Raw genomic sequence first — 14,001 nt, forward strand, 5'->3', positions numbered from 1 at the left:
TAGTTGTTTAAATGTACATTTCAGACAATATAGGAAGCAAATACTCAAAAATTATACTTCAGAATTAGAGGTAAAAATTATAATGTTATATTGCCATAAATAAGAAGAGAGCATAAGGTGAAAGTGCCTTCTGTCTAAAGTATAAGATTTATGGATATGTAAAAATATTTTGTGGGGCTGGGAATGTGGCCTAGTGGTACAGTGCTTGCCTAGCATGCATGAAACCCTGGGTTCGATTCCTCAGCACCACATATATAGAAAAAGCCAGAAGGGGCGCTGTGGCTCAAGTTGGTAGAGTGCTAGCCTTGAGCAAAAAGAAGCCAGGGACAGTGCTCAGGCCCTGAGTCCAAGCCCCAGGACTGGCGCAAAAAAAAAAAAAAAAAAAAAAAAAAAAAAAAGTGTGTATACATATATATATGTGTATTTTGTTTGTTTATTCAATCACAATGAAGGCCGTATCTACAAAAATCTAGGAAGAAAATATTTATGCACAATTTAAAAAATTATATTTACTCTTGTGAATATTACAAGGAATTTTGTACAAATTAAATATACATGATAAACCTAATTCAATCTACTCTTTATATGTGCATATATAAGCTTTATAGAAACTTCATTCCAAGTGTTTCCCTACTCCAAAAATGGAAAGAGAAACAAATATAATTCCTACAGAAACTTGACACTACAAAAACATGTGATAACACTAGGCCTATGGGATATATGCATTATTTTGAAGAAAGGAGTTATGTTCATTTCTTTAAGCACTTTGTAGACAGATATGTTGAGTTCCTGGAGTCAGAGTAAATGCAAATAATGATAAAAATGGCAAGGAGCTGGGTGCTTGCTGGTGGCTCAGTAGTTGGGTAACTGCTCAAGCACTTGAACTGCGCCTTCAGCATTTTTCATCTGGGCTAACCATGGAATAGCTTTTTTTTTTTTTTTGGCCAGTCCTGGGCCTTGGACTCAGGGCCTGAGCACCATCCCTGGCTTCTTCCCGCTCAAGGCTAGCACTCTGCCACCTGAGCCATAGCGCCCCTTCTGGCCGTTTTCCATGTATGTGGTGCTGGGGAATCGAACCGAGAGCTTCATGTTTAGGAGGCAAGCACTCTTGCCACTAGGCCATATTCCCAGCCCCTGGACTAGCATTTTTGACTTGGGCTAGCCTGTTTCCAGTATCAATGCGAGATGTATACTATTGCTCTTGAACTGTTTGCTGATGAAAGGTCCCATCAACTTTTTGTTTGGGCTAGTCCTGAATCTTAATCTTCTTGGGATAATGGGTGTGAGCACTACACCTGGCCTTGAAGTGAACTTTATCTACATCAGTCATATGGTACACAGTAAAAATGCAAATTTAAAGAACTGCTCTCCTAATTTTGAAGGATGATATTAATAAGGATTCCAAGCAGTTTGATGCATACCATAGTTTGAAAACTATTTGATAAGTTGGATAAGTTCCACTTACCTGATTGGAAAAAACAATGTAGTCTCCTAAAAAGACTTCTCATTTTTACCTATAGGAGCTATCCATAATGCCTTTTCTGTTTCCCATTAATTTGTTTACCAGATTTAGGTTTCAAGAAATGTTAGTAAAATGTCTTGAATTGGTGAATTTCCAAGAAAGATATAGTAACTAAATTATATTTATAACAATTATTAACTATTTATGGTATGTTGGCTGATTTACCTCAAAATTTGGTATTGCAAACATGGAAAGTGAGCTACATCCTGACTTTCATAACTTACTCTTCAATCACAAAAAATAGGAAACAACCATTTTTAGTGTTTCTAAACTATAATTTCATTTGGGGTGTGAAGTGGGGTTTTAATTTAGAGACTTGTCCTTGCTAGACAGGTACTCTTAGCACTTGAGCACATCTCTAAAACTTCAAAGAAATGACAAAGTCTACCTTTTTTTGCAATTAAAAAAATGCAGTTGCAAAAGGAGTTTAATTTTTAGTTTCTTTTCAAATAATTTTACATAAAAGCAGTGCAGAATGAAAATACCATAGTTTTGAGGGTTAATGATGCATAATGTCTTTAGGAAGTTGTATGGCAGACTGTAAACCCTTTATCTGTGTTATTATGATATAATCTCTACAGTAGTAGCTTGCTGCCCTTTCTTCCCTAAAATTGAACTAACAATAAAATGAACTACAAGAAAAATAATATTCATATTCAGTTATTCTCAAATATACCTTTCTTGCTATTGGCTCCTGACTTTCCATCAATGTGTACCAGCTGACAAGTTTATTCCAGCCCTCAGTTGGCAATAGTATGTAATCCAATTCATCAATAAGATGTTCTTTAAGTGACTGGGCATCACCATCTGCAAGGGAAAAACAAACTCAATCCATAAAGTGAAATAGTAGCACATTGTCTCTAAATATGTTGTTTATAGAACACTATAAATTTAAACTCACAAAGATGCTTTAGAAGTATGGAAAACAATCAATTCTAAGAAAAAAACAACTCTGGCAAGAACCAAATCTAAATATCTCAAAATAAACTTGCTTCCTTGAAAAGTTTTCATTGAATACAACTAGTCTTTTTAAAAAATTTAACTTTTATTAAGCTCCTAAAATACTAAAATGTAATTGTTAGCCAAAATATCGTTAACAGGAGAGTTTTCCCCAAATATATTTAATATCAAGGTCCTCTCATGACATTAGTGGCTATTTTATCATTAGTGAATGTAGAAAATTCAAAAGCAAATCAACAAACTTTTACAGCAATTCCAAGACACACTGGCTGGAAACAATGGCAGAAATCCCAAAAGGATATCTGATAAACCATCTCATTGTTTGAAAAGGTGCATGATCTAGATCTCGCCGAGATATGATTTTAATTCAAAATCTCTTTCAAATTTTTAGTTAAAGTTCAAAAGTTTAGAACAGGACATGTCAGAGATCTAGAAGTAATTTCCTAAGTGTGAGTAATAAGCTACATCACAGTCTTAATCTGAACTCACTTGTTAATTAATCACTTGAATTTCTAAAGTATGGAAATAGAAACAGCTCATTAAGTTATATGTAACCCTTTAAAGAATACTTTTTTTGTTCTGAGTTTGTTGTTGGTTTGATTCTAGGCTTTGGGTTTGTTTAAGATAGGGTGTTACTATGTGGCCTAGGCTGCTTTTGACCTTGAAATCCTCTAGCCTCGACCTTCTGAGTATTGTGATTATAAATATGCACCACCATGATGGGCTCTTCTAAGTATTAGAGTTTGAGCTTAGAACTTTTACCTTGCTAAATAGGTGCTGCTGAGCCACGTCTCCAGCCCTTTTGACCTTAGGTTATTTTTGAGATAGGAGTCTTACTGTTGTCCTAGGATTGACCTGAAATTGGCCTCAGATTTTGATCCTCCTATTTACAGTCTCCTGTCAGGCACATGCCATCGTGTCTGGCTTGTTTTGTGGGCATGGGGGTCTAACTAACTTTTTGATGATAGCCTCAAACCTTGGTCCTCCTGATTTCCACTTCTCGAGCAGCTAAGATAACAAGCCCCTGAATTAACCTAATTAATAGACACAGAAAGCAAAATTGTTCTTTGCAGCATTTCAATAGTTTCAATTTCAATAGTTTCAATTTCAATAGTTTCAACTATTTCTAATAAGACAGAACTATAATTGATGAGCAAGAAGAAAAAAAGCTGAAGAGATCAAAAGAATGATATTCATTCTTGAATCAGTATGTGCTCGCAATGTTTCTAAACTCTGAGGAAGCTTTATATAAAAGGTTAAAATTAGGGTTTTTTTTGTTTTTGTTTGTTTTCAGTTGTGGGGCTTGAACTTTGGGCTTGGGCACTGTCTCTGAGCTCTTTCAGCTCAAGGCTAGAGCTCTGCCACTTGAGCCACAGCACCACTTCAGTTTTCTGGTGGTTAACTGGAGGTAAGAGTCTCAAACATTCCTGCCTGGGCTGGCTTTGAACCATGATCATCAGATCTCAGCCTCCTGAGGAGCTAGGATTACAGGTGTGAGCCACCAATGACCTGCTTGTAACTTTTAAATTGTTGACGGAAACAATTTGAAATACATTTTCAAAAACTATAAAGACAAAAGAAAATTACATATTGTAATCCTTCACTAAGCATCCCATATTGTGAGAGATATTCCTATATATTCCTATATATAACAGTTTATTTTCAAAAGAATCCTAGCCAGACAGTATTACATGCCTGTAATTCTAGCTACTTATGAGACTGAGACCAGAGGATTATGGTTCAAAGCCAGGCGAGGCAGAAAAGTCCAATTTAATCAGCAAAATGCTGAACTGGATCTGTGGCTCAAGTAGTAGAGCACCATCTATGAGTGAAAAACTGAAAGCAGAAGGCCTTGATTTCACTCACACACACACACACACACACACACACACACGCACACACATACATACATACACACAGGCAAAAACTATAAAGATTTTCCACTGTAGATTAGAACGTATTGTGGTAGTGAATAATTTGCCCAAGGTAACTACAGAAAATTACTGGTACTATGAAATGCTTTATTTTAGAAAATCACGCTGTCTCAATTTATTTTCCAAGTGATACTATGAAGTAGGTCTCTCCATTTAAACTAGAAAGAAAATAGACGAGTTGAATAATTTGCCCAAGGTCACAAGTACAGAAACTTGCAGAGCTTGAATTCATCATGAATTTCTTTAATACTCACTTGCTCTGTATTACAACATAGTACTTAAAAAAAAAAAACCTTAGGAAAACTTTAAAAATCAAGGCTTACATGCTAATTTCTATAGTAATTGTGTTTAGATGGTATAAAATGATTCATTCATTTTTAAGAACATACTCAAATATAGAATTGACATTATTTCTGTATGTATTGGTATATAATAAATTGTACATATTCAAGTTATACAACTTGATCAATTTTTCACATATCAAGTGTAAAATCCTCACTAACAAAATGAGGGTATCTATTATTCCCAGAAGTAAAACCACCAGTAAATGTTTGCAGCTATAAGCTAATGTGTACTTTTAAGAATCTGATATGAAAATAGTACCTGTACTACAGTACTATAGACAAATTTTCATTTTCTAGATTTACCTATCAACTATTTGTTCCTTAGTTGTTGAATTGGCTTTTATTATCAAAATATATTATCCTATATTTATTCATTCAGGTGTCGATGAGAATTTGGGGTGCTAATAATTTTTCTAATATTAAAAAACCTGTATAAACATTCATGTACAACTATTCATATGGTAAAATGCTTTTGAGTATCCACAATTGGGTACTGTGATAAATGTTTCTTGAATTCCACATCTTTGACAACATGTGGTAGGCATGTGTTTTAAGTCTTAGTCATTTTAATAACAATGTGAGACCATATTGTGATTGTGTGTTTCTCAGTGGAGCTGGGGACAAAACCCAGAGCCTCATCCACGCTAGACAGGAGCTCTACCACTGAGTTTTTCTTCAATACCCCTTGTTATATTTCTGAGCTTCATTTTTATAAGTACTTGTGAGGTTGTCTACATACGCTTTTTAAAAATGGAGAGAGGGAGGGGGGAAAGTGAGGGAGGAGGTAACAAGCTGGATACGAAATGTACTCACTGCTTTACCTATGAAACTGTAACCCCTCTGTACTTCACTTTGACAATAAAGAAAAAAATGAGAGAAAATAAAAATATTCTCTTTTCTGATAGTGTATGATCAATTTTTTGCCCACTTTTTTCACTAGACTTTGTTTTCTTCAAAGTAGGTTTTATTCTATTGTAGTAACAAAACATGCATTACATAATTTGAATGCTTTTAACTTCTTCCTCACATGTATTTGTTGATTAAAGGCTCAACAGAGGCTAGGCATGGTGGCTCAAGCCTAGCTACTTGGAAGGTAGGAAGTGGAGCATTGCAGCTCAAAGCCAGTCACAGCATAAAAGTTCATGAAGCTACATCTCAACCAATGGCTAGGTATGATGGCATTCTGTTATTCCAGCTATAAAGGAAGTACAGTGGCTGGGTACAATGGCACATGTTTGTCACTGCCAGTGACAAAGGGTGGCACAAGAAGGAAGATCAGCCTCGGCTGGCATAGTAGTTAAATAAAACTTTCTATCAAAAATAATGAATGCAAAGATGCTAAAGATATACACAGCTCAAGTAGTATAGCACTTGCCTGGCAAGCACAGGTCTTGAGTTCAGTCTCTAGGACCACCAAATAAAAAAAGAACAGACTTAAAGGACTTGTGAGAAATTCTCTGCAGAGCTCCAAGTTTCTCTCTTTTAGCTGTTCAATTATCTCTAGTCTTTCTGGATTTCAGTTTGTTTCCTCAACCCTGCCAGAGTCTGCAGGGATTTCTCCTTCCTGTGTTGTATATGAGAATTTTAATACAGTAAGCTGAAAACCATCAGAACTTGCTTCATTGCTTCCTCATCTCTCAGGGACCACTGTTTTATGCTGCCTAATATTCAGTGCTTTTGATAAGAACTATTTCATCTATTTTGTTAGAGTTTAAGCTATTTCAGGTACAAGGGTAAATCTGATCCTTGTTATACCATGTTGGCCAGAAGTTGAGAACAAAGTACTTACATTTTATTCTCTTTGGATATAAAAAGAGGTAAAGTGAAGTTGGCAAGCACTGAGAATTTTGCAGCAATATTGCAAAAATAGAAAACTGTAAGCATATGTTGGCATTCTACAACTTTTAAACATGCCATATGTCCATTAAGAAAAACAACAACAGGTAATACAGCATTTCCTCCAAACATTAACACAGTACTTTGTAATTTGCATTCTTTATGTCAAGGTTTAAATAAGCCATTACCTCACAAATAAAAAAGAAAATCTGTCATAATACATAACAGTAACCAGAATGGAATAACCTGGACGAATTAAGTCAAATCTATACTGTAAATGTCTGGGGTTTTTTCTATTGGTTTTTTTTTTTGCTTTGTCGTTGTTGTTGGGTTTGAATTTAGGGCCTCACATTTGCTAGGCCTACTCGGTTGGCTATGCTCTACCACAGGAGCCACAGCTCTGGCTTAACATTTTGTTGGTTATTTTGGAGATGTAGTTTTGTGATTTTTCTGCCTAGGATTGGGTTCGAATACAGATGCTCTGGATTCCAACTCAAGTAGGTAGGATTACAGGTAAGAGCCACTGGCACTTAGCTTTCCCTTTCCTTCTCTTCTTTCCTTTCTCTCTCTCAACTCTCCTGCCTCAGCCTCCCACGTGCTGAGATTATAGTTGTATTTCACCAGGCCAGGCTCCTAAAGAAATTTCTAATTTAAACATTTATTCACATTAACCTTTCCACAGTTCATTCATTAATATTTACACACTGAAATGTAACACATTTACAACTTTAGGAAAGGAGGAAAATAATGACCTTTGAGAAGTCCAGAGTTATCAATGGGTCCTGGATATACATTTTGCTCTCCCATCTGGTATTTGTCCCAACTGTCAAAGCCAACATATTTCTTCCACTGTTTGAACCAACGACTATCCACTAGATACCTATAAAAGAAAAGAAATTGGTTAATAAAACTACCAGGAAATAAAAAAAAGTAAAGAAATTTCATTTTTAGTAAATAACGTGCCTAACAGAGTTACTAAGAGTAAGAGTATGATAATTATTTTTATTGTTCCATAAGTACCTACTACTTGAGCACAAGTATTGATATAAATACTAAAAAAATACCTAGAAGCTCTTTACAAAGCATGAATCAATCTAAAATGTTTTAAGGTTTGTAACAGGTAAAATAGTATAGAAATGTCTCTACTAAAAACTTACATAGTACATTTATTATTTTATATATTTCAGTGCAATTGGTTTTTTTTTTTTTTTTTTTTTTTTTTTTGCCAGTCCTGGGGCTTGGACTCAGGGCCTGAGCACTGTCCCTGGATTCTTTTTGCTCAAGGCTAGCACTCTGCCAATTTGAGCCACAGTGCCCCTTCTGGCTTTTTCTATATATGTGGTGCTGAGGAATCGAACCCAGGGCTTCATGTATATAAGGTGAGCACTTTTACCACTAGGCCATACTCCCAGCCCTGCAATTTGGTTTTGAATGAAAAAGGTTGTTACTAAAGATTTGCAACTATTATGATAATTCTAATTGACTTAGACCCTTAATCACTGTTTCTTCATCAACAAAAGTTTTTAACAATAATTTTGTCACTGATCATTCCTCATATGATAGGTAAAACGAACTGAGGCATTTTCCTTATACTTAAACAAAGTGGAATTGCAAGTAAAATCCTAAGTAAAGGTTAAAGATATGTGTGTATAATATAGATGTCTCAGTAGACCACAAGTCTAATGTTTTCAGGGCTTACCACAAATAGCACTGGGAAATAAAAACCCACAGTTTTGTCTGAAAATAGAGCAAAGGCACTCACGTAACAAAACCTCACAATTCTTAAGGAATATTCATGAGTGATTTAATTCCCTAAAAGTAGGTATTTAGAATTATCATGTACCAGTACTTCAAACCCACTGTTAGTGTTATATAACTGAAAGCCTTCACATTGTGGAACTGAAGATAGGAGAAAAAAAGAACAGAGGCAGTATATTTAAGGAAACTCATTTGCTAGAATTATACTTGGTTGAAAAATATAACTAAGAAATCTAGACTCCACTTTCTTCCTAATTTAAATAAAAAGACATCTGATTTACTTTCTTTGAAAACAGATGTCAAATAGGTATTTCCCCTATTCCATTCATTTAGATATCTATCATTGTATTTATAATGATACCACAGTGTACAAATTAATTATATCGTGATATTATTAAGGGTAAGTTCTTCAGCTTGTTCTTACTAGTTGACTTAATATTGATTGTTTTCAATTTATTGCCATTTGCTTTTTCATATGAATTTTAGGATCAGCCCACTGTGTTCCACAAAACGACTGAACGACTTAGATTGCATTAAACTTTCAGATAAATTTGGGGAAACTGCCACCTTTATAAAATTAAGTTTACTAGTCCACAGTAAAGGCATATTTCTCTATCGTTCAGGTACTACTTAATGTCTTTCAATAGATATATTTTCCCATGAAGACCTTAGTTTGTTGGTTTTATTCTTAGAAATCTTAGTTTTCTATGTGAATTCTACTTTTCCAATCAGCTACATTTTATAACAGTTTGTAACTGATAAATATAAATAAAAATATTTCTTTTGTGTCGGTCCTGAGATTTGAACTCAGGGACTGGGTGCTGCCCCTGAGCATTTTTTGCTCAAAGCTAGCACAGTGCTACTTGAACCGTAACTCTACTTCCGGTTTTTTGGTGCTTAGTTGGAGATGAGTCTCACAGACTTTCCTGACCAAGATGGCTTCAAACTACAATCCTCAGATCTCAGCATCCTAGGTAACTACAATTAAATGTGTGAGCCACAGATGCCTGGCTTTAAATTTATTTTTTAACTGATACATAAACACCTATTTTTGACACATATCTCAATGATAAAATGTTTAAGGCAAGGCAAATATATCTCCTCAAACACTATTTCATTACAATTAGAAATACTTGAAGCCCTTTTTAAGTTTTTGGAAATCATGAATGAGATCATGTATTATTTGTCTTTATGTATCTGACTTATTTCACTTAATGACTTCTGGTTCCATCCATGTTGTCATAAAAAAATAGAGGACTTCCTCACTTTTTGATGGACAAGAGTATTTTATCATGTCTATGTCCTTATTTTCTTTATTCATTCACTAGTTGATGAATACTGAGGCTATTTCTAGGAAATCGGTTTTTGTGTGTGTGTGGTTTTTGCTTTTTTTTTTTTTTTTTGTCAGTCATGGGGTTTGAAGTCAAGGCCTGGGCTCTATTTCTGAACTTTTGTGCTCAAGGCTAGTGCCCTTTGAGCCACAGCACCACTTCCAGTTTTCTGGTGGTCAAATGGAGATAGGAGTCCCACGGACTTTCTTGCCTGGGCTGCCTTTGAATCGCAATCTTCAGATCTCAGCCTCCTAAGGAGCTAGGATTACAGCCTTGAGCCACTGGTGCCAGCTGTAACAGTTATTTTTTTAAGTCAATAATCCCCTATCCACCAACTCCTTGAACACTTAATATTTCTCTTGTTGGATATTCTCTTAAGTTTTTTACATAAAAAGTTCATGTATTGTTGTGAATAATGTGTTTTACCGCTTTTCTAATTCCATTCTTACCTAATCATTAAGAATTCCAAAAGTGAAGAGATATATATCCTTGCCTTAATTTTAACAGGAATATCTAAAGTTTTACCATTAAGTAAAATAATCTGCTACAGGTTCTTGGTAAACACTGCCTGTCATATTTCATTAGTTCTCTTTAACACATGTTTAGTTTATTACAATTAAGTGTGGAATGAAGTTTTTTTTCCCTTAATTTTTCTAAATTAAAAAAAGGCAACTTTTCCTTTTTAATACCTAAAATACTAGTTTTACAGACAGGAATTGTCTGTTCATTAACAATTTGTAGTTATATAAAATAGATGTTGACATCTGATATTGTATGGAACAATTCATTTTTTATTTGCAATTTATTTTCTCAAATATTTACTGGCATTTATTTGCCCTTAAAATGGAAACATATTTTTCCAATTAGCTTTCTTAAATAGCTAATGCCATATGCATTAAAATGAAAATACAAACTTAAGATAACATTAAAATTACAAATGCCATTTATAAAAATAAAAGGCTATTTGTGGAAAAGTATCAAAATTCGATTTTTATTTACCTAGGAGATGTTAAAAATAAGCTTTTACCACTGCTGCTCTACCATTTGTAGATCAACACTCTATGATACTTTTATAGACAGGAGCCTTTCCTATTTGATGATAATAACTGCTTTCATATTATTTATAGGATTTTGTAGCAATGAAACCTCAGGGAAGCAAAAATAATACGAGCATTTATTCTAGAAATAATGTTGAATTAACAGGAATAGGAATAGATTTACACAGACTGTATTTCAAAATCTTTACATAAACTCATTGTATTAACTATAGTGCCTCTATTCCTAGAGCTATGAATCTGCCACAATCATGCTATTCCCCAAAGTAAACTGATAAAAACCCAGAACTGAATCAATAAACAAATTACCAGTAAGCAAATTACAACAAGTAAACAAACCCTTAATACTTGGTATACGATTTGGGAATAGATGAGTCCAACATAGCTTTGAAGTTTATTTTTTGAATAATTTTAACTTTAGGATGAAATTAAAAAAAAAAATCTTAACATTGCCTCAAAAGTCAAAGTTGCCAAGTCAAAATCCTAACCTTTAAGGTGATTAGCGAATGAAGGCAGCATTCTTGCCTTTATAAAAGAGGTCTCAAAGGGATACCTTTGTCTTTTCTGTCCAGGAAGGACATAGCTAGAAGATGCCATCTTTGAATCAGAAAAGGAGCCCTAATCATATCCCAAATCTGTCAGCTTCTTACCATCTTAGATTTCCCAGATACCAAAACTGTGAGAAGTAACTTTGCTGTTTTTGAAGCCACTTATGGGTATTTCATAATAGCTGCCCAAACAGACAAAAGCATCTAGTTAATTTCTATGAATTTTCATATATCAGCCTACTGTCTAAATTCTACCCACAGGCAAACTTCACCTTTCAAGATAAAAGGTAATATTTACTGTGGCATTTATGTATTTCTCAACCATTTACCATATGTAACAGCATACAACCAAGCCGGGCATTGATGGCTCAATGTCTGTAATCCTAGCTATCAGGAGGGTGAGATGCAAAGATCATGGTTTGAATTCAGCCTAGGCAAAAAAATTCAGGAGTCTTCTCTCAAATCAACCAGCAAAAGGACACAAGTGGAGGTATGTCTAAGGTGGCAGAGTACCAGTCTTGAGGGGAAAAGCCAAACAAAAGCAAGAGGCCCTGGGTTCAAGCAATCAATACCAGCATCACACCCAAAAATCATACTATCATTTTTATTAGTTTTTGTGGTTCTTGTTATTGTTTATGATAGACAAAGATTCACTGCCAAATTCTATAAACTTTTCAAGAGAACCAAAATGGAAGGAATACTACCAAACATTCCATGAAGCCACTCAACCTAAAACTGGACAAACAGAACAACTAAAAGAGCACAATTTCTTTGATAAACACATTCTCAGTAAAATGCTTTGTAAACTAAATTCAAGAGCATATTATAAAGATAAAAATATATAAAGGACTAGCATATATAATAAATATATATACCCATATACATATCTTCATATCTACGCATCTAAACTAAACTACAGTTACATGTATAGAATGAACATCTTGAGGCCAGGAAACTGACAATTACAGTTGAATGAAATTTAAAGCAGAAAAATATGAAAAATTATAAATTATAGTTATTTTTACTTAAAGTAAAAATACAGCAAAATTCATAAATGGGCATCCTTTTAGGTTAAAGAAACTACGAATTATTTATTTATTTATTTATTTGCCTGTCCTGAGGCTTGAACTAGGGGCCTGAACACAGGCCCTGGCTTCTTTTTGCTCAAGGCTGGCACTCTACCACTTGAGCCACAGCACCACTTCCATTTATATTTGATCTTATATTTTTTTCCAAACAGTTGAAACTGCATTAGACTATAATACAAAAAGTTAAACCTTGAGGATTTTGAGTCATAACTCACTAGAATTATTTCTAAATCACATTTCTAAATGTGACTCTGACATAAAATAATTAGTTTCAAAAACTATAACTCCTTTTGGTAACTGATGTAGATAATAAATAAATCAGAAAAAAATAAAATGAAGTAGTAATATCTCATAAGAAAAGGAAAGAACATATAGATTACTACCCTTGATATCTTATAATAGAAACAAGATAGTTGGGGGGGGGGGTTGTTTTGCCAGTCCTGGGGCTTGGACTCAGGGCTGAGCACTGTCCCTGACTTGTTTTTTGCTCAAGGCTAGCACTCTTCCTCTTGAGCCACAGGGACACTTCACTTCTGGCTTTTTTGTTTGTTTATGTGGTGCTGAGGAATCAAACCCTGAGTTTCATGCATGCAAGGCAAGCACTCTACCACTAAGCCATATTCCCAGCCCGAAAGACAGTTTTAAAAAATCATAAAGTTGATGTATTTGCTTCTGACTTTAAGGTGATCAAACCTTAGCACCAAATATTATATTAAAATATACCCCTTACAAGCATTTAAAATATATCTAAATATTAAGGATCAAACATTTAGAATAGATCAAGCTATAGAGTAGTAACAAACTATAACAGGCTAATTTAGACTTCTTACACAGAGGAATCTATTCTTCATAGATAAAATTAAATATAAAATATTTTTGAACTACTGAGATGTCTATATTCCCACATAAAATAGTTGGCACATTTACTTTGTAACATGTTAGACCATTTTGTTAAGACTCCGGTTGTGGCTTAACCACTATCATTTTCCCATTTTTGTGAGTGGCAAAGAATTTTATCAGAGTGCTGCACACTAGATCATTTACCTTTATTCTTACATTCTAACACATAAATTTGAAAAGTTGTTTTTTTTTTTAAATCATAGCCAGGCATGGTACTTCATGGCTGGAATTCCATCTATGCAGAAGGAGGAGACCAGAAGCATCTCCACTAAGCTAAAAGATTCCAATCTCAACCAAAAAAAAAAAAGCTGCTTATAGTACATCTGTCATCTCAGCTATGTGGGAGGCTGCACATAGGTAGGATGATCATAGTCCAGTCTGGCCTGCGCAAAAATTGGAGACCCTACTTTCAAAGCAGCAATGCACAAGGGCCAGTGGTGAGGAGTAGTAATGTGGTATTAATAATGTAGTAGTAGTAGTAATGTGGTAGAGCCATCTGTATAGCAAGTGCAGTCCTTGAGTTCGATTTTACTACTAATCACAAGAAATTTGCTTCATAGTATGAAACAAAATTACTAAAGAAAATCTCATGGATATTAAAGATCTAAGGTCTTTGAACTCTCAAGTATTTTACACTTTACCAAAAATCCTCCTGCTTTTCTTAGCATGCATGACCTTCTGTATTTCCAGTAATTACTTACAATCTTTGTTAGTTTCTACGTCCT

The 14,001-nt window shown here is 34.5% G+C and overlaps 1 protein-coding gene across 5 annotated transcripts in view; it reads right to left on the reverse strand.

The window, feature by feature from the left end:
* The window catches only part of Usp15 (ubiquitin specific peptidase 15), a 94,903-nt gene that overhangs the window by 64,414 nt on the left and 16,488 nt on the right, over positions 1–14,001 (reverse strand). For all 5 annotated transcript variants that reach the window (XR_007213004.1, XM_048360497.1, XM_048360491.1 and 2 more), the window contains exons 2-3: positions 7,349–7,476; positions 2,199–2,329 (exon numbers count right to left, since the gene is read on the reverse strand). Coding sequence is in view for 4 of the 5 variants with exons in the window: in XM_048360497.1 (XP_048216454.1) it covers positions 2,199–2,329; positions 7,349–7,476 (259 nt within the window). In the remaining variant the exon portion in view is untranslated. The remainder of the gene's footprint in view (positions 1–2,198; positions 2,330–7,348; positions 7,477–14,001) is intronic.

The sequence above is a fragment of the Perognathus longimembris genome, chromosome 1 (genome assembly GCF_023159225.1).
Source record: "Perognathus longimembris pacificus isolate PPM17 chromosome 1, ASM2315922v1, whole genome shotgun sequence".
NCBI classification, from domain to species: domain Eukaryota; kingdom Metazoa; phylum Chordata; class Mammalia; order Rodentia; family Heteromyidae; genus Perognathus; species Perognathus longimembris.